At 41.4% G+C, this 21,466-nt stretch overlaps 1 protein-coding gene across 5 annotated transcripts in view; it reads left to right on the forward strand.

Moving 5' to 3' along the window:
- The window catches only part of CHRNB3 (cholinergic receptor nicotinic beta 3 subunit), a 72,749-nt gene extending 51,596 nt beyond the window's left edge, over nucleotides 1-21,153 (forward strand). For 4 of the 5 annotated variants that reach the window (XM_056568844.1, XM_056568843.1, XM_056568845.1 and 1 more), the window contains 4 exons: nucleotides 7,789-7,833; nucleotides 11,610-11,719; nucleotides 15,986-16,868; nucleotides 19,056-21,153. In XM_056568844.1, coding sequence (XP_056424819.1) covers nucleotides 7,789-7,833; nucleotides 11,610-11,719; nucleotides 15,986-16,868; nucleotides 19,056-19,193 — 1,176 coding nt within the window. In that variant the 3' untranslated portion in view covers nucleotides 19,194-21,153. Of the gene's footprint in view, nucleotides 1-7,788; nucleotides 7,834-11,609; nucleotides 11,720-15,985; nucleotides 16,869-17,974; nucleotides 18,053-19,055 lie in introns of all 5 variants that reach the window. The other variant, XM_056568846.1, reaches the window with a different exon arrangement.
- Nucleotides 21,154-21,466: the final 313 nt, after the last annotated feature.

The following is a 21,466-nucleotide window of genomic DNA, read 5'->3' on the forward strand; positions in this document are numbered from 1 at the left end:
GTGGGCTTGGGGCCAAATCTGCTTGTTTACTGTGGAGAGAGAGAGAACGAGAGAGTTGGTGGGCTGGAAGCCAGGGGATGTAAGTGAAGAGCCACACAAACAATCCAGCAATTGTTGTGCACCCTCCTGTCACAATAGTTTTGCGCCATCTAAGCAGATCTGTTAACAAGCGCTGATCCCATGTTGGACAAATGTCTGTCTTTCTAAATGGTCCCTTAAGGGGTAGCCAATGTTGGACAACCCCTACTCATGAGAAGTGGTTATAATAATAATTATCATTATTTCTTTTATTTTTTTATATACATTTTTCTATAAATGTGAGTAAATGAATGTGCAACAGTGAATGACGGCCTAATATAAAAGGAGAGGGGGCCCTGCCTGTGAGGGTTTACAATCTACAAGTGTTTCATTGATATTAATCCGCTCACAAGGTGTGTGTCTACACAGTTACATCTAGAGACTCACAATTACTTCTTTTCTGATCAGCGGCATCCTCTTTTCTTTTCCATCCGGATCAGACCGCCATGTCGATCTCTTAAAGGGGTACTCCCGTGGAAAACTTTTTTTTTTAATCAACTGGTGGCAGAAAGTTAAACAGATTAGTAAATTACTTCTATTAAAAAATCTTAATCCTTCCAGTACTTTTTAGGGGCTATATACTACAGAGGAAATGCTTACATTTTTAGATTTCTCTGATGTCACGACCACAGTGCTCTCTGCGGACCTCTGCTGTCCATTTTAAGAACTGTCCTGAGCAGGAGAAAATACTCATAGCAAACATATGCTGCTCTGGACAATTCCTAAAATGGACAGAAGAGAGCACTGTGGTCATGACATCAGAGAAATCTAAAAAGATAAGCATTTCCTCTGTAGTATATAGCCCCTAAAAAGTACTGGAAGGATTAAGATTTTTTAATAGAAGTAATTTACAAATCTGTTTAACTTTCTGGCACCAGTTGATTTAAAAGTTTTCCACTGGAGTACCCCTTTAACATTTGCAGGACAAACATGTTAGACTCTGCATTTTTCCAGTGCCCACCCTTCTTCTACACAATATACCTATCTATTGGCCCACAAACTGTAATAATGCCCTCCTTAGTGTCCTGCACAGTAAAAGGGCCAGGTAAATATGTAACTAGGTAGGTAGATCAGGAAGCCAGATATGTGGGTAGGGGACTAGCCAGGTAGGCAGGTAGGTGGCTAGCTAGGTAGTTAGGTAGCCATGTATGAAGGCCAGGTATCAACATAGTTAGGTAGCCAGGTATGTAGGTAATTAGATAGTCAGGTATGTAGGTAAGTAGTTAGGCATCCAGTTATAAAGTTAGGTAGCCATGTAGTTAGTCAAGAAGGTAGCAAGCACCCCCTCCACTCAGTGGCGGATCCAGAGTCTAGTCTCGGGAGGGGCACTATCAGAGTATAATGTGTTAGCGGACAGAAAATAAGGTTTTGCTTACAGAAGTTTCAGGTAGGTAATGTCCCCAAGTAGGTAGTGTCCCCAGGAGGTAGTGGACCCTAGTAGATCATGCCCCCAGTTAGTTAATGTCCCCCAGGTAGGTAGTCATGCCCCCTGTAGGTAAATCCTCCTGATAGTAGGTAGCACTTCTATTAGTTTGGTAGATTGTCCCCATATTAGCTAGGCAGGAACATAGTAGATAGCCCCCCACATTAGGTATAGATAGCAGAGTTCTCCCACATTAGGTAGAGGCAAAAGAGTTCCCCCATATTAGGACAATCCAGTGGGCGTTTGGTGGCTGTGGTTTCCTAGGCGCACTGATTTTTATTATGTGCAAGTTGTGTAGTTGTATGCAATTGCCACTCCAGCTGGGACCAGGTGGAGTCTGACAGCAAAAAGTCGCGCTTCAATATTTTCCGGCATTTATCAACAGGTGCGGGCATCTAAATAAATGCTCACCAGCTGTGATTAACACACCCTAGTGCACCGCACAAGTGAAAAACCCCAAAAGTTGCACGTTAGTTAATAAATCACCCCCTTAGAGTTTGCTGGACCTGCAGATTTTTGCTTTCCAATTTGTATCGGGATAGTTTAAGTCTCACAAATTAGTTAATTCCTTCTGCTTTAAAGCCTCATCTATTTGTGTTATTAATAGATTTTCTGCTCTACTTTTATAATACTTATGATGAATTATATTAATATATTATCATTCTTCCCCCCTATCCCCATATTCATCTCTCCCACAGATATCATCATGCAGAAGGAGTTTTAGGCAAGATTTTACATAAAAGCAAACAGCTTCCCTCTCTTATTTCTTATAAAGAGTAGACGGACTCTCTTGATTGTAAACACGACAGTCATATGCAATAATATCATTGCTTTATTTGTGTTCTGAATGTGTGTATGTACCTGTCTGCCTGTGCCCTCTAGTGGCCATACAGAGGTAAAAGATCTGACATTGCAAACCCCAGCAGAGGGCTCCGAAACTTCACCTCATTTCTATTTGTATCACAATACACTAAGGTTATAGCCAATTGAACCATAGGAAGCACTGAGAAACAAATAAATATTTACAGTTTTCTTTTGTGAATTTGTGTTTCCTATGTTAACTGTTTAGATCTTCTATGTTATTTAATTACATTGATGTTCCTAAGGGGCTGGTGTCTGGTTTTACATGGCAGTTGGAATTTTTCCATCCGATTGCCATGCTGCTGGCTCGTGTATATGTTTGTGTGTACCCCAATCTCTGGGGGGGAAGAGGTTAAAAGGATTGTTGTGCCACTGCTCAGACAGGGAGGAGACTGACAATTGTGAATGTGTGGTTCCCTGCAGTTCATCTAAGCGAGAAAAATATGTACACTGGGTGATCTGAGACAGTATGGAGTGACTAGTTGGAGTGTGACTTAAAGCGTACCCGTCAGATCCAACAAAAAAAAATTTTTTTTAAATATATCACTCAGTACCTAATCCTGACCATGTACATCTAATTTTTGTGTCTAGCACCTTTATTTATTTTTTTTATTACACTTTTAATTGAGCTCACTAGTCTGAATTCCTCTCAAATGGAGGGGGCGTGGCCTAACTGTGTAGGTCTCCACCCCCTCCCTCAGTATGCTGTCTGCTCACATCTCCCTTAGCATTAGTAAAACTACAACTCCCAGCTTGTCCTCACTGACAGTAGCGGGACACAAGCTGACAGTGGGAGGATTTTTCCTCCAGCTGTAAGCCCTGCACTCACAGCTGTCAATCATGGAAGTGTGTCCATGACATAGGTGATGACGCATGGACACAGCAGGACTAGTATGTGTCCAAGCAGGCAGAGGGGGCAGTTGTTTGACTGGCTTTTTCAGAATGAAATACTGAAAATTTTCTAATGAAAGCAATTGTAAAACCTATTGGTTATACATGCTTTACAACATGTCAAAAGGTTTTGTATCTGACAGTGCCCATTTAAGTAATAAGAAATCAGAACATCAGATAGCATACTTGTGCAGTGTGTAAAACGGCAACCACATATCAACTCCAAAATTGTGGATGTATTTTAATCCAAGAATCCTGGTTGCACCTGTGTGAGAAATGTGTGGTGGTTGAAAAAGTATAAAGTAAAAGAAGTTTCTGCACAAACCTGCAATACTCTGCTCGCCCTTCTTGCCAGCCAGCTATACCTTCCTTGCAGGGGGGGGGGGGGACAGGCGGAGGGGCGGTTGCGCTGCCTGATGGGCATTATAGACTATAATGGGGTCTGTGGGGTTTCCAGCATGTAGACTTGAATTTTAGGGTCCCCCGCTGGCAGTCTTACTTCGGATTTGGGAGGAAGGCGCCGAAGCCCGCCCCTCTTGTTGCATATTTATTTTGTGCTAATCCATGTCCTAGTGACGTGGACTCATACACCCCCTGAGCGCAGCGCTCTGTCTTCAGAGCGCATGCACTGAAGTTTTTACCCAGCTCCCACATCATGAGTATTAGAATTTGCTAACAGCTACTCCCTCAACCAGGGGAAATTTAAAGGGGCTATCCAGGAATAGAAAAGCAGAGCTAATTTTTTTCAAAAATAGCTCCACGTCTGTCCCCAGGTTGGGTGTGGTATTACAACTTGGCTCCATTCACTTAAATGGAACTGAACTGCAGAACCACACCCAACCTGAAGACAGACAGACAGAAGTGGTGGAAAACATTTTTTTTTTAACATAAATTGGTGCAAGAAAGTTAAACAGATTTGTAAATTAGAACAATAGATGAATGTAGCCAGCACATAAAATCCGGAGTTTATTGATATCTCATTAAAAGTTCCATAGAAAGGCAGGTAGGGGAGTACAGCAGGCAATATCACATACAGTTACCAGCTTGGAGATGGGTCCCTTCACATCAATGCATTTCAGGTCAAGGACCCTTAGTCATGGCGTGACTAAGTGTCCTTGACCCGAAACGCGTTGGCGTGAAGAGACCTATCTCCAAGCTGGCAACTGTATGTGATATTGCCTGATGTGCTCCCCTACCTGCCTTTCTATGGAACTTTTAGTGAGATATCAATAAACTCCAGATTTTATGTGCTGGCTACATTCGTCTATTGTGCTGCTTGTCTTGAGGATTGCCGTGCACTGGGAGCTCAGGTGAGCTCATCAACTCCTTTTCTTCTGTTTAACTTTCCGGCACCAGTTGATTTAGAAGAAAAAAAATGTTTTCCACTGGAGTAACCAGGGAATGTGTGCATTTTTTTTTATTCATTTCTTGTACATTATTATGGAGCTGTCATCTTGTCTGAGCTGTTAACAGCATTTAGAGAATGCTTTACAGCAGGACTCATGGACTGTAGACAACAATTGACAGGACCTGTCCCATTTAGATGTTACTGGCAGAGGTCATTCTACAGGGAGGGGGAGGCTGATCTATGTTGTCAATAGTGGTGAATCCAGTGTTATGGTTTCACCTGTCACTGTCTGTGTGGATAAGCAGAGCACTGCTGGGAAATGATTTGTACAGAACAGGAAGTCTTGGCTTTGTTTTAGGCCTAGTGGCCAGATTGGAAACTGCAAGATTTCAGGATTATTTAAAAATAAATTTAGCAAAATGGAAAATATGAAAAAAAATTACCAAAATTCTTTAGAAATTAGCATAAAAACTTGATTTAAACAATAGGCCATTTCTGATGACACATTCCCTTAATTACATAACATGACAAAAACAAAGTACAGTTATGGACTAAATGAGTGATGGATTGGTACAGAGGGAGAGAGGACCCTGCTTATGAGGGCTTGCAATCAATGAGAAAAGAGATAGCAGACACTAAATAAGGTTATTGTAGCCTTTTATGTGAAGATTTGGGTATTTAGGCACCTTTTGAAAGGAAGAGTCTGATGTTTTGGGGTAGTGAGTGCCAGAGCTCTGTGCACCAGTCAAGGAGGGTCTGGAAGGTGAGGGCAACTGGTATGCCAGACTGTGGCACTAGAGCAGCTTGGCTCTGCCTCCTTGACATATGGCTGTGAAATAAATGGCAGTTTTATTTTGGTGAGTTTACCAACCACCATCAGCTCCAGGAAAGATATAGTTTACTTTCATACCTAAATAGCTATGCAGTGGTGTGTACAGCTCCTATGCAGCACATAGAGCTGAAAGAAAACACACACTTGTGACTTCCACACTGACTTTTGCTGTTCGGTCCATACTGCTTTTATCACACTTAGCTGCACCTAATGCTGCAAATTATTTATTTTGTAGTGCATATTTTATGATGCACTTACAATACGGCAGAAGTTACAGCCCATTATATGAATTTGTATTCCACCCAAAATGTGAAGGTAAAAAACTGTTACATGAAATAAAATAGGTCACAAAATCCACAGCCCTTATAAAAAATCCTGATTTGCTAAGAATACCATCACAGAAACAAATGTACATACAGTATGCCTGTAATTTATGTATGATGTCACAATGGTTTCCATAGCCCTGCGGCACATGATAAATTGAAAAGAAAACCTGGCAACATTAGGAGTGTAGACGTGACCCTAACATCAAAAGAACCAATTCACAAAAGAGAATAGTTGTCCAAATCCCCAGATATCGGCAGAACTAGCAAACTATCTAATTTGTACGGGGGGGGGGGGGGGGCTTCCCAATTTATTTGGCAGGGGCGAGAAGGATCAGGCATGTTGAATTTTCCCAGAGATAAGTCACCACAAAAGGTATCCGCCTTCTCCCTATTTAAAATATGAGCTGAACTGTGTGTTCATTGAGGAATTGAGAAAAGTAGCGTTTGGCTAGGAGCTATTGAAGATGTACACTTACACGAGACAGCAACACCAATTGATCGCCAAAAATGTATATTTCACTAATACAAATAACCTACACATGATACAAAACATTCATTGTCACAGATCACAAACATATAGTAAACAGAACATTAATAATCCAATGACTAATCTATGTGGATAACGGACCATGAGCAACAATGGAATCAGATCAGGACCAGGGCAGTGTGACGGACTGACTGCGCCAAATGTGACTTCTCCTTCAGGATGACAAGCCCCAGCATATCACAGGCAATATCCCCAGGCAGAACTAGAGATTATTGCATCCTTTTACCCAAAGAACCAGGCAACACCAGTCTTCAGGTATAAAATCAGAACTCTTTATTGTGGAACAAGTGTCTTCTTTTATAGGAAGGACATCACAGGGGGAAGGGTCAGTAAAGGCAATACAGGTGACAGTGAGTCTGGGAGATAATCTAATAAAAATAGCTCTCCCTATACAGTGCCTTGAGTGCAAAAGGTTGTATTGTGCACCGAAAGTGGACCGTGTGCAGAAAGTGTATGAAAACCGTAAATAAAAGTATTTTAACTCTGAACTTTATGTCACTGGACAACATCAACTGAGGGGTACAAATAGTGATGTCCTAAAGTCCATCCAGGTAGATAGGGTGACTCTAGGATCGGTCACAGGCAGTATTTGCCATTAGACACCTGTGGACCTGTGCCTTGCTGTGGCCTGGAGAAAAAAAAAATCAATTCCCCCCCCCCCCCCCCCCCCTTTGGTTGAATCCACATGCTGCAAATTGTACCTGCAGATTTGCGGTGGCAGCATGATCATTATGTTGTGGATTTGTGAATGATTTCACACTTTCTGTGTATAGGGATGAGATCCACAGTGAACCTGCAAAAAAAAAAAAAAATCCTCATGCAGTTTTTCACTGTGCAGTACAGAGATGCACAATTGCTCAGATTTTTGTGCAAGCCCTGTATTTGCACAAAAAATGTTCCACTGACTGGCTGTCAATTGCCAGGACCATAATGGGAGCGCTGACACCAAATTTTCTTCAATTAAGCTCCTGGGAATGGACTGGGCAGAGATAATGGCAGAGAAAACTGCGTGAGCTGTTTGTGCTTGTCAGTGGATCAAATGATCCTCTCTACTGATGGTCTTTCTGGACCATGTGCAGCCTGTTTGCCATGTCTGTTTTTCCTTCAGAATGGCATTGATAGTGGGCAATTCAACAAAACCACCAATCTTCTGCGCTCCCTCTCATTCTGTCAACTGGGCAAATGGGTGTGTATTGGATGCATGTGTAGAAGACAACGATCTCTCACCAAGTGGAACACTATGCAGAAGTGGCCTCTGAGAGCCTTTTTTTATAGCGCAACGAGGGAAGAACTGTTATTCCCTCTTGTGGCAACAAGATCACACCTGCAATCATTTACAAATCTGCATGCTGAAGTTTGCAGCAATCGGGGTGCATTTTTTTTTGATCAGTGAGTGTATATAAAAAGTCACAAAATTAGCATTATGCACTATGCACAGTTTTTGTAGTAAATAAGTCTGAATTTCTTTCATGTTTCCAACAGGATGAAAAAAAGCAACTGATGACCACAAACGTTTGGCTGAGACAGGTAAAGTCACTATCTTCGTCCAAATACCTTATTAACACTATCCAAGGAAAACTTAGGTACAATCTTTGTTGCCTTCTCATAGACGGCAAAGCATTCCCTCGTGGAGTCAGCAGAAAGAATTGACATATCTATTCTTTCTGCGGACACCTGAATCAGAATTTCCACGACAGAAACATCTGGGGCATAAATTCAGACGTGTGAACAGTGCAGCAGAATCCCATTGAAATAAGTGGAATGTTAGTGCTGAATTCTTCTGTGGAATTCTACATGGAAATTCCACTGTGTGAACATGGCCTAAGAAAAAAAAAAGACATTCCAGAAATCCCATGATAATGCAGTGATTATAGTGATGACAGGCAGAGATTGGCACTGCAGTGGTGGGCCTTTATTTTCATGCCACCCCCAACCATATAGAAATTTCTTTTTATCCCTGGACAACCCCTTTAATTGCATTGTAAAATCAATTACACATTTGGGATAAGGACTAAACTAGTAGTTCGATGAACAGTAGATCCCACTCCATTTAAATCCATAATATATGAAGTAAGGAGCTCAATAAATTATAAGTCCAATCTAAACCTGTAAGAGATCATGTACAGGCTCCATGCTAAAAAATAAAATATTTACTTTGTTTCAGTCAACTTTATTGTGCACTTATCAATAAAAAAAAATATTTTATTTTATATGCATTCATATTAGTTTTTTTTTTTTTTTTTTGCTCCTCACATTCTCAGACTTATAATTTTTTTATTTTCCCACTGAAAAACTTGTATTAGGGCTTCTTTTTTGTGGGACAAAAATCTCATTGGCGCACTTTATTTTATGATTTAATGTATTACGAAGCCAGAAAAAATATACATGTAAGGCAAAATTGAAAAAAAAACATGGAATTGCACAATTTTGTGGGCAATAATTTTTCCAAAGTTAATAATATGGTAGATCTGACATGCTATCTTTATTCTATGGGTCAGTACGATTCCAATGATACCAAACTTGGAAAATGTTATAGTTTTGTTTTAAGGTTAAAAAATAATTAAAAATAGAAAACTTGAAAAAAGAAAAAAACAAGTTTGTTTAGTGCCAAGTTCTGACCCCCTATAATTTTTTCCACCTATGGAGTTATTTTAGGGTTTTGGTTTTGCGTCATGAGCTGTATTTTTTAATGGTATCACGTTTTGCGTTTATGTGACTTCTTGATCACTTTTTATTATATTTTTTCTGGCATGGGATGTGACCAAAAATCGCCAATTTCTGTGTTTTTAATTTTTTTTGTTTGCGCCGTTCAATGTGCAGGATCAGGTACATTATAAATTGATAGTTTGGACAATTCCGCATGCGGCGATACCAAATATGTTTATTTTATTTCAGTGTTTTATTTGAAAAATGGGAAAAGGGGGGTGATTTTAATTTTTATTGGAAGGATTTGTTTTTATATTTTTTTAACTTTTTTTAAACACTTTTATGTTCCCCCAAGGGGGGACAAAATGATGGCTTACATAGATCAATGTAATGCTATTGCATTAAGCAATCGCCGATCCACCGAGGACTGGGAAAGACAGGTAAATCCCCGTTATTCCCCAGCAACCCATCTGCAGCCCGCAATTACATTGCAGAGCTGGCAATGGGTCCCCTAGACCACAGGGATTGCCGGCATTTAATGTTAAAATACCATTTAAATGATGGACATCAGAGCCAGCTCCAGTGTCCATCTTTACTGGCGGGTGTCAGCTGTTAATAGCAGCCGCATCTGCCGGTTATGCACGGATCCGACCTGCATGCCTGCGCCATATTCCCCTCACCTGTCGGGAAAGAGTTAAAGCTTCTTCATTGCAAATAATTAGGTCTCTCTTCTTTTTTCATCCGAAATGTTTTAATTATTCATCTTTGATAGGTGTTGTAATCTTTCAAAATTGAAACCTGGACTACATATTATGTCTTCCAATGTGGACACTCTTGAAAGATTGAAGTATATGCATCCAGCAGCAAATGTTATTCCTGACGATATCCACTACCACAGGAGGTAGTGTTAGTCCTCTCAGCTTATGAATTGTCACTGCCCAGGACAGGCGAGAACTGAGTCCTTGAACACGACACTTTGCCTGACCACTAAGTGTAATAGGCCCGATAGGTACACCATACCAACTCGACAGTAGATGTGCCATGAAACGTTCACCAATCCCCATATTGTAGAACACACAAACTGTAAGACTTGTTTGGGCATACTCACAACATCCAGACCTCACGTGTTCTATCAGTGTTTTAGGGACATGTCAAAAGCTTTTATTGGTCGGGGTCTGAATGTTCAGACTCTGACCAATGATAAGAACAAGCTGTTGTCCCTGCTCTGTGTTTGAGACCTGGACGCCAACCCCTTTAATCATACATTATGAGGCTGTCCAGGTCACGTGACAGTCTGGAGAGAATGCGCGAAGTGCGCACTTCTCCTGGCTCGTCCTCATGACCCAGACTGATCAAAACTTTTGATATGTCTCTACAACATATCAAAAGTACCGTATTTTTCGTCATATAAGATGCTCCGGCATATAAGACGCACTTAACTTTATAGGATAAAAATCTAGAAAATAAAGATTTTGAACCAAATACAATGTAAAGTATAGGACAGTGGTCTTCAACCTGCGGACCTTCAGATGTTGCAAAACTACAACTCCCAGCATGCCCGGACAGCCGTTGGCTGTCTGGGCATGCTGGGAGTTGTAGTTTTGTAACATCTGGAGGTCCGCAGGTTGAAGACCACTGGTATAGGTGGTAGTACTCACGTGTCCCCGCCGCTCCGGACCCATCACTGCTGCCCTGGATGTCGCCCTCCATCGCTGTCGCCGCGTCCCCGGGGTGTCCCCGTCACTCCGGAACGTCTCTGCTGTCGCCGCCATGACATCGCTACGCACGCTGCTCCTACTGGATGACGGGACGGCGTGCACGACAACGTAATGACGATGAAGGAGAGTGCCGGCCATGCAGGGGATCCCGGCACGCAGGTAAGGTCCCTCCCGGTGTCCTGTAAGCTGTTCGGGATGCCACATTTCACCGCGGTGGTCCCGAACAGCCCAACTGAACATCCGGGCTAGTGTTATTTTCACTTCAGACGCGGCGGTCAGCTTTGATCGCCGCATCTGAAGGGTTAATACAGGGCATCACTGCGATCAGTGATGTCCTGTATTAGCCTCAGATCCTGGCCGTTGATGGCCGAAGGGGCCGCCGCAATAGGTGTGTATTCGCCGTATAAGAAGCACCAACTCCCCCCCCCCCAGTTTTGGGGAAGAAAAAGTGCGTCATATACGGCGAAAAATACGGTATTTTTTATGACAGTGCCCATTTAGGTGTGCAAAATTTTGCACGCCCATTAATATTTATAATAATCTTGGCATTTGCAGGCTTTTCAACAAAGATATCATGAAAAAATGTTTTATGATGAAACAAATGGAAATTTCTGATAAAATGAGAATGTCACAAGTTATGTTGACAAGAGGGAACACATTGCTGGGAAAATGAGGCAAATTAGAACAAATGCCAGATATTTCTTTGAAAAATGGGAACCTCTTTATGCCTCTAGATGAAGCAATGAGAGACTAATGATCCTGTAAAACACAAGCCCTTATAAGCAACTAAACAATTTAGGATAAAAAAGCACTGTTTTCTTGCATAAGCAGGACTATTTTAGTATTTTACAGCATGTGCTGTCAATTTAGAAATTGTATTCAAGGAAATTATTAGAATTTATTATACTGTTGGTGACATTACTTTTGTCTTTTCTGCAGGAATGGGTGGATTTTAAATTGCGATGGAATCCTAAAGATTATGGAGGAATAACTTACATCAGAGTACCTTCTGAATCCTTGTGGCTTCCTGATATAGTTCTATTTGAAAAGTAAGAATATGTATATTATAATATCATAGTATATTAGTGTGGTGTCCCAGTACCAAAGGTTGTGGACTGCGGATCTCCTCGGGCATGTCTGCAGCACAGGTGTAGGGCCCACTAAGAGACTGTTGGGTGTATTTACTATGGTCAAGCACTTAATTACATATTTATTTATGTTTCTCATATGCACTGTATTATATGTTATTTATGTGTGTTATGCCTTTAAAGGGGTACTCCCCTGGAAAAAAAAATTTTTAAATCAACTGATACAAGAAAGTTAAACAGATTTTTTAATTACTTCTATTTAAAAATATTAATCCTTCCAGTACTTATCAGCTGCTGTATGTTCCAGAGTAAGTTCTTTTCTTCTTAAATTTCCTTTCTGTCTGACCACATTGCTCTCTGCTGACACCTCTGTCCATTTTAGGAACTGTCCAGAGTACAAGCAAATCCCCATAGCAAACATCTCCTACTCCAGACAGTTCCTTAAATTAACATAGGTGTCAGCAGAGAGCACTGTGGTCAGACAGAAAGGAAATTCAAAAAGAAAAGAACTTCCTGTGGATCATACCACAGCTGATAATTTCTGGAAGGATTAAGATTTTTTAATAGAACTAATTTACAAATCTGTTTAACTCTCTGGCACCAGATGATTTAAAAAAAAAATGTTTTCCAGAGGAGTACCCCTTTAAGAGTGAGGAGCAGTGTAAACCCGGTAACCCTGCCTGCCCAATGGGACCCCTCACATTCTGTATAGTATATTGTATAGGGAAGGGGTTCCCCAGACTAGTTCTGAGCTCAAGTGTGGTAAAGGAGTGAAGTGGTGTGTGGAGAAGCTCTGAGGGAAGTCGAAGAACAAATCTCTTCTCAACTCTATCCAGTCATTCTGCAAGTGATCCTACGTACAGTGGAAAGCAATTGGACCGTGTCAGAACCCTAGTCGGCATGGAGAATATTTGGTCTCTAATTTCAAGTCAGCATTAATCAAGTGGGTGAAAAGCAACCTACGTCCCAGAAAAGCAACAGGGCTCCCAGAGGGTTACACTGCATCCCTTCCACTCTGCACCATACTGTGTGAGTGTAATAACATCTGCACCCTGCTCAGTAAAAGGCAGTTATCTGTATCCAGATGTCGGTGCGTTTCTTTACTTCTCTTGTCCGGCCCAGGAGAAGCTGTCTCCACCTCGGACCGTGTATAGGCTAACGGTGCCCTGGCATCACAAAGTGATTAGGAATTCCTTGCATGCCCGTGTCACCACATTAGGTGTACAAATTTTTCAATAAAATGGTGTCAGCGTCAAAGACCCAATCACAGTCCATAAAATGGTGTAACACTTCATTAGTATGGAATATTATTATCACCATACATATTACCATCATACTGTTACTGACCATATCCTGTATACTGATTCCAATATTACCAATAATACCAGTATACAAGGAGGAATAGTATTATCACCATACATTTTACCATCATACTATTACTGACCATATTCTGTATACTGAGACCAATATTACCAATAATACCAGTAGACAAAGAGGAATATTACCACCATACATATTATCATCATACTGTTGCTGACCAAATCCTGTATACTGAAACCAATATTACCAATGATACCAGTATACAAGGAGGAATATTTTCACTATATGTTACCATCATACTGTTACTGACCAAATCCTGTAGCAATAAAACCAGTATACCAGGAAGTAGAAACAAGGTATGAGCAGCACAGTGCAGGGATTTCAAATCAAATATTATCCCCATATATATCGCAATCATGCTGTTACTGACCAAATCCTGTAAACTGAGATCAATATTATCCATAATACCATTATACAAGGGACAAATAATACCACCACACCATGACCACGACCACCAAAGAATGACTAATACCCCACACTGCTACTGAAAAAATCCACTATGCAAAGATCAAGGTTAACCCCATACAGTGATCATATAAAGGTAGATACCAACACTACACAGGCACTGCAGACTATATAAGTGCTTACAGTTACATCCAGCGAATCACAGGTGACGTCTTCTTTGATCGTAGTCATTAACTTTTACTTTTCTTCTCCATCTGTCCTGAGCATCATGAAGAATCTGCAAGACAAACATTTTAGGCTCCTTGCTTCAGCACCATCCACACTACTATAAAAACTTGCCATCAATATTGTCTCACATAGTAATAGTTCTCCCATATTAGGCCTCCTATGTGCCCCCATACAGTAGTTAGGCCCCCTCTGTGCCACCATATAGCACTTAAAGGGGTATTCCAGGCAAAACCTTTTTATATGACGTGAGTCATCAGAGAGCAGTTAGACAGAAAACAACAACTCAACTTCAGAAGCTAATAACTATTGGAAGGGTTAAGATTTTTTAAAAGAAGTAATTTACAAATCTGTTTAACTTTCCGGAGCCAGTTGATATATAAAAAAAAGTTTTGGCCTGGAATACCCCTTTAAGTCCCCTTCTGTTCCCCCCATATAGTTATAGCAGGTCAATTTCTCCCTCCTTCTCTCCACCTCCAGGCTTCTCTCCAAGCCCTCTCTCCCTCCTTATTGATAGATTTCTCTCCCTCTCCACCCTCATATTAGGTAGGTAGGTATGCAGGCTGCTCACCCTCTTCTCCCTCCATATTATCATATTAACTAGGTAGATCCTCCCTTTGGTAGGTAAGCAGGGTTCCCCTCCACCTTCCCTCCCTTCATCTCAGCTAGGTAAATTTTTGGCCTCATTTATTAGGTAGGTAGGCAGGCTTCTTAACCCCCCCTCACCACCACCACCTCCACCTCCATTCCACATAAGCTAGGTATATCTTTCTCCTCTCCCTTTATATTAGGTAGGTAGACAGGCTCCCCTCACCCCTTTTCACCCTTTATAGATAGATAGGTAGGCAGGCTTCATGCCCCCCCCCCCTCCTCTCATTTTGCCGCACGATTTGTAAAAAAAAAACTAACTAAAACCCCAAAACAACAACTTACCTTCCACCGCACACATGCAGAGCTCTTTCATCCATCCACAGTGATGTCCTGGACGGCCTCCCCGGAGTCGGTGAGTGGAATGAGTGGCAGGGCTGACAGCTTATAACTCTCAGCTCCGCCACTCTGCGACCGCTGCATACAAGGTCCTGATACCAGTGTCAGGACCTTGTATACTAGTGTGAGGCAGTGTGCGGCTCCCGGGAATTTATTTCGGTATCGCGGCAGACCAGTCCCGCCCTGGCCTGAGGGGAAATTGAAGTGACCCCCACCCCCACATAATTACATACCCCCATGTTATATAGTTCATCACTTCAATCCCATGCTTTAAAGTTCACCACTTAACTCTAATGTTTTATTATTTCACATCACCCCTCACCACCCAGGGGCGGACATATCGCCTGTACAGCCGGATCAGCTGCACAGGGGCCCAGCGTGTACCTACGCTTTGACGGAACTGGCCCGCACCAGGGGCGCAGGTTGCCAAGGTGTAGGTACGGGTGCTTGCTCCGCTAATGGGGACACTTGCCCAGATCCCCATGCGAGCAAGCGCCGCTTTCAGCTGTATGTGCACATGCGCATACAGCATCCTCTCAGTGTAAGCTGCAGCATCAGCGGCTCACACTGAGAGGAGACGTGACCTCCGCCCCCACGCAGGTGCGGCACAGATGACGTCATTCAATCAGCAGATACACTGAGAATAAAAGGACATTAACGAGATTTGTTTTTTTAGTGCCTGATATTAATATTATTGTGTGATGCCTAGCATATCTACGATGGTTAGACTGCTTATTTGGATAACTAAAGATACCATGCCTATGCCCCTGGGAACAATCAATATAACATAAGGAAATTTTACAGGAAACACTAAGCCTAGATAAATAAATGGTAAAAAGTAAACAGGAAATAAATCTGCCCTCATTTTTGTCAGTGGTTATGTGTATGGGTCCCTTCCGATTTAAAGGAATTATAAACCATGAAATTAATCAGCTCAAGCCATTATGCAATCTAATAGGGAATGGCAAGAGGCTTTTAAGGTGACAGTGAGCCCCCTAGCACTATGTATTATAAAGGATTTCAATCATTTTTTTTTATGGGTTTTTGGCCTTCTATATCCAAATTTTATTTGTGATTGGTTGTAAGGAACAACAATATATTTTCACGTTAACACTATGGGCCTTAATAATTTTAATTGTAACTATGTTTGAATGTAACAATTTTTTAAGGCATTTTGGACCTCAGATTTAAGGCATGCGTGATTTATTTGTTGGCTTGACTGTTTTTCAGTGCAGATGGCCGTTTTGAGGGATCTCTGATGACAAAAGCAATAATAAAATATGATGGGACAGTAATATGGACTCCACCAGCAAGTTATAAAAGTTCCTGCACTATGGATGTCACTTTTTTCCCATTCGACCGCCAGAACTGCTCAATGAAATTTGGATCATGGACTTATGATGGGAACATGGTTGATCTTATTCTTCTAGATGAAAATGTAGACAGAAAAGACTTTTTTGATAATGGAGAGTGGGATATCTTAAATGCTACAGGTCTGAAAGGCATGAGGAGAGACGGGATTTACTCATACCCCCACATTACATATTCTTTTGTTTTGAGGCGTTTGCCATTGTTCTATACATTATTTCTTATTGTCCCTTGCTTAGGACTGTCTTTCCTAACTGTCCTTGTGTTCTATCTCCCTTCTGATGAAGGTGAAAAGCTGTCTCTCTCCACATCTGTCCTGGTGTCCCTTACAGTTTTTCTTCTTGTTATTGAAGAGATCATTCCATCTTCCTCTAAAGTAATCCCCTTGATCGGAGAATATCTCTTATTTATCATGATATTTGTAACATTGTCAATAATTGTAACTGTGTTTGTTATTAATGTCCACCACCGGTCTTCTGCAACATACCATCCAATGGCCCCATGGGTAAAAGGACTTTTCTTGCAAAAACTTCCAAGACTGTTATGTATGAAGGGACATGTTGATCGATTCTCCTTTATGGATTCAGAAACCACCGCGCCTGCTTCTAAAGCAAAAATATCTGGTAAAAGAAAACATATTCAAGCAAGTGATGGAGAAAAGGTTCTCATTGCTTTCCTGGAAAAGGCATCTGATTCTATTAAATATATTTCAACTCATGTCAAAAAGGAACATTTTATTAGACAGGTAAGTGTGAAGCACAAAATCCATACAGCTTGGTGAGATTGATGTGGACTATATGTCGGTTTTCTTGTAAGTAAAGCTTAATCATTGTTATGTAAAAAGTCATGCAACTTTCTAATATAGTGGTTAAGATATCCTTATTCTCAAGACCCTTACTTGCTGACAGTGATATGAAATATTCTGCTACATCTAATGGTTAAGAACCTGTCCTGCTCACACAGGTGCATGGTTTCTCATTAGAAAAACCTCCAATATAAAGGTACTCCGGTGGAAAGAATCAACTGGTGCGAGAAAGTTATACAAATTAAAAAATTACTTATATTTAAAAAAAAATTATCCTTCCAGTACTTATCAGCTGCTGTATGCTCCACAGAAAGTTATTTTCTTTTTGAATTTATTTTCTGTCTGACCACAGTGCTCTCTGCTGACACCTCTGTCCATGTCAGGAACTGTCCAGAGCAGGAGCAAATCCCCATAGCAAACCTCTCCTGCTCTGGACAGTTCCTGACATGCACAGAGGTGTCAGCAGAGAGCACTGTGGTTAGACAGAAATAAATTTAAAAAGAAAATAACTTCCTGTGGAGCATACAGCAGCTGATAAGTACTGGAAGGATTAAGATTTGTTAATAAAAGTAATTTACAAATCTGTTTAATTTTCTGGCACCAGAATACCCCTTTAAATTGTCAGAACAAATGGAATCTTTTTGCCTAGGCTCAGGCTAAAGAGAAAAGAAAAAAAAAAAAAGGAGTATATCCCTTCACTGATCCCTGCCACATCAGTCCTGACAGTGCCTAGTACCAGCTGTGCAGCAATTCCTGCTCTTATTTTGACATCTAGGCCAAGTCACCGGCCGAGGTGGGTCTGACAGGCTGAGCACTAGGGTCATTTGGGTGTGATCATGACTGGTTTGCATCCACCAAATGGAAACTCTAGTAGCTCTTTTCACTGACAGTAAGCTGGATCTTGACACTTATGAGGACTTGAAACAGAATGAATATAAGAAAGGTGTATAACTGTTCACATTACTGTGAGTAAGCTATAGTTAAAAAAAAAAATGTAAATTAACATTTGTGTATAATTAACATAAATTAACATTTGTGTATAACAGGGCGTCCTTCTGGTAGAACATGTGTTTTGAATGCTCTACCATTTGAAATATGTGTGAGAATACTGAGGTGATCAAAAGGTAAATGCATTTTATAAAAACGTAAACACGCGAGGATGTAAGACTACCTGGTAGTTTCCCACACTCTTCTGTTTATGGGTACTGAAATGTCATTAGTAACTTTGGGTTAAAGAGCTAACTGGCAAAACCTACAATGTTGTATTGCAATACTACAACTTCCTAGCATGCCCTTACAGTGAGAACATGCTGGAGCTTGTAGTCTTGCGGGTGGTAGTAAGGCTGTGGAGCGCTCTTCTGGCTGGAGCAAGGCAACTTGTGTCCCACCTGTGTCCCCATAGTCGGGATGGAGGAAATTTGTGTCCCGCCTGCATCCCCGTTTCACGGTGACTGGGGGTCTGATAGATTGGGGATGTAAAAAAAACTGTGTCCTCATTCCGTGGTGAGCGAGTGGGTAGTGGGATGAGAAATCTGTGTCCCCCCTGATAAATACTGAATCCCAGACTAAGGACTGAGCTGCAGCACGCCCTCCCAACAAAGTATGCGGAGGATGTGCGCAGCTCAGCCAATCACTTGACTAAGCATTTAAGCAAGTGCAGAGATCACATTCAGCTATGGGGACACAGTTTTATTCCTGCCTTTGTCTCTGTGCTCCTATATGCACACATGGGCAAAGGGATCAATGAATATTCATGAGGTGGGCGGGCATATAGGAGCAGAGAGGATGGGGGAAGGGATGCTGGGTCCTACCTCCATTGCGCAAAGAACGACATTTACATATTAGCAACGGAGGCTAATACAACCTGTATCTCTGGAGCGCCAATCGAGGTAAGTTATACATTTTAATCGGGTTCACTCGCCCTATAATCCTCTGTTGGGTTTAGTGTGGGTGAACCGGCTGTCAGTCTCCCTTCAAGATTTTGGAACTAGACCTAAGTTACAAATCTGTATAATTTTTAGGCACCAGTTAATTTAAAAGCATTTTTTTCCTCCAGAGTACCACTTTAAAACCCCATGTATAAACCACCATAGACCTCCTTAGTAATTTACATTTTTTTTATTCCAGGTTGTACAGGACTGGAAATTTGTGGCACAGGTTCTCGATCGAATTTTTCTCTGGCTTTTCCTCACTGTCTCCATCACAGGCTCTGTTTTAATCTTCACCCCTGCACTACGGATGTGGTTGAATAGCTACAACATCTAACCTTGTCACAATATACTATGTACTTCAGACTATTCCAGCCAGATCCCGACTGACAACTGTAGCCATGTTAAGTCAACTTCACTTTGTAGCAATCAATATTTTATGTTATATTCAGCCCATTTCTTCCGATACCCACTGTCAAATAAATGTATATGTCTCAGTGCATCTCACTACAGGCAGGTACTTCTCTTCCATCTCTCTGTCTGCTCCTTTTATGTTGTTTTCAAGATTTTTATATCTGGACTGCATAAAAATAGAAATGGTAAAAAATACTATAACACACAAAAATGGTATACACATAAAACCACAAATATATAGATGATCTATATCCTATAAGCATTTTCTAACCAATGCTTTGTAATGCACCAGGCAATACATTTATGCTGAAAAGTTAGTTTCCACACATTCCACAAAGGCAGAATTTTGGAAAAAAGATTTCCAAGCACATTGATGGCCACTGTAGAGAAAGTAAAATGCCCCTTTAAGAACATCGGAAACAAAGGTTAAAGGGGTTATCCAGTGGAATTATGTAATTTCTTATTGGCCCCAGGGTGCCTAGAAATATAATAAACACTTTTACTCACTTTCCGCTGCTCCCTTGTAGCTCCAGGATCCAGGCGCCCCATCTCTGGCCAGTCTTTCCTGACAGTCTGCTTCAGCAGAGCCTGCCAGAGTTGTAGACGTGATGTCACAGCGCCATTTTGCTAATCACCGGCGCTGTCCCACCTCAGCAAGGGACAGCTGTAGATGCTATGCTCTGCAGCTCAGGGGAAAGCGGAAACACCGGCCGTGGAAGGAGCTCTCAGATACCGGAGCTCTGAGGGAGGGGTGGAAGGTGAGTTAAAGTCTTTGTTATTTTGTGCAGCAAGGACAATATGAAATTGCCCAATTTCACAAGAAAACCACTTAAATGCCTAATATTTTGGTGTTTTGGGATTGTGTGGAGGTTAAAGTAGGTGGCGTGATGCGCAAAGGGATGTGATGGAATGATGATGAGGGGTGTAGTCCAACATATGTCACATGGCTTAAGTGGTGCACCCCTGCGTCCTTCTGTGAACCCACAATGTTTTTTCAAACAAGGACAATGCAAATAGTTTGAAATGTTCATGGTATATTGTACAGTTCTATGGCATACACTTGTGGTTTCAGAAGAAAGAAGTATATGGTCACTATTTTTTTTTACTTCTACTTAACTTGCTTGTGAACGTTCATTGAAGATGCAGACTGATTTTGTGTTGCACTAACTTGGATATAGCATTACTTGTGTCCTATTTAACTGAGCAAACTGTCAAGGATCTTCATGGAGGTGATCCATGGATCCCTCTCCACTTACTCCTATGGACTTTGCTAAGACACAGCTCTGCTGCGGTATCCAAAAGGGAATTCCCCAACTTTACCTATTGGTTTGCGACTGAATGTGGAGGCAAAACAGCGTCTAATGTTCTTGAATACTTCTGCTGAATCATACCTTGGAACTAACACTCACAAATGGTAGTGCAATGTGCAGGACGGTTGAACAGAACTCCTTTAAAGGGGTCCATTTTATAAACTGAGTAGGAGAAAATCCCCATAGAAAACCTTTCCTGCTCCAGACAGTTCCTGACATGGACAGAGGTGTCAGCAGAGAGCACTGTGGTCAAACAGAAAAGAAATGAAAAAAGAAAATAACTTCCTGTGTATTATACAGCAGATGATAAGTACTGAATGGGTTAAGCTTTTTTAATAGAAGTAATTTACAAATCTGTACCCAAAGAAGAGGAAGACCAGGCACTAGTCACAGCACTGTGCACTGAAAGAATGCTCACCTGTCGGCAAATAGGGAGCAAAAGCAGCCAATGTCTCTGTGTGTCCCTCCGTGTGGTGCTACAAAGCAGATCAAACAAAGTTCTTGTAAGGCAGGAAATATATTCGGAGCACTCACCTCAGACACGAATTGTCATTCAGAATATTCTTTATTCATGGTACAGAGAGATGTGCATAGCAGGGAGATGGCGAGATGGTGCAGGAGCGGGTGGGTTCGGCCGGTGGGCGATGGTCCGTTATCGCACAAGCGTGATAACGGACCGTCGCCCACCATCCCGCCATCTCCCTGCTATGCACATGTCTCTGTACCATGAATAAAGAATATTCTGAATGACAATTCGTGTCTGAGGTGAGTGCTCCGAATATATTTCCTGCCTTACAAGAACATAATTTACAATCCTGTTTAACTTTCTGGCACCAGTTGATTTTTTTTTTCCAGCAGAATACCCCTTTAACCTCGGTCCCACATG

Source organism: Hyla sarda, chromosome 1, assembly GCF_029499605.1.
Source record: "Hyla sarda isolate aHylSar1 chromosome 1, aHylSar1.hap1, whole genome shotgun sequence".
NCBI classification, from domain to species: Eukaryota; Metazoa; Chordata; class Amphibia; order Anura; family Hylidae; genus Hyla; species Hyla sarda.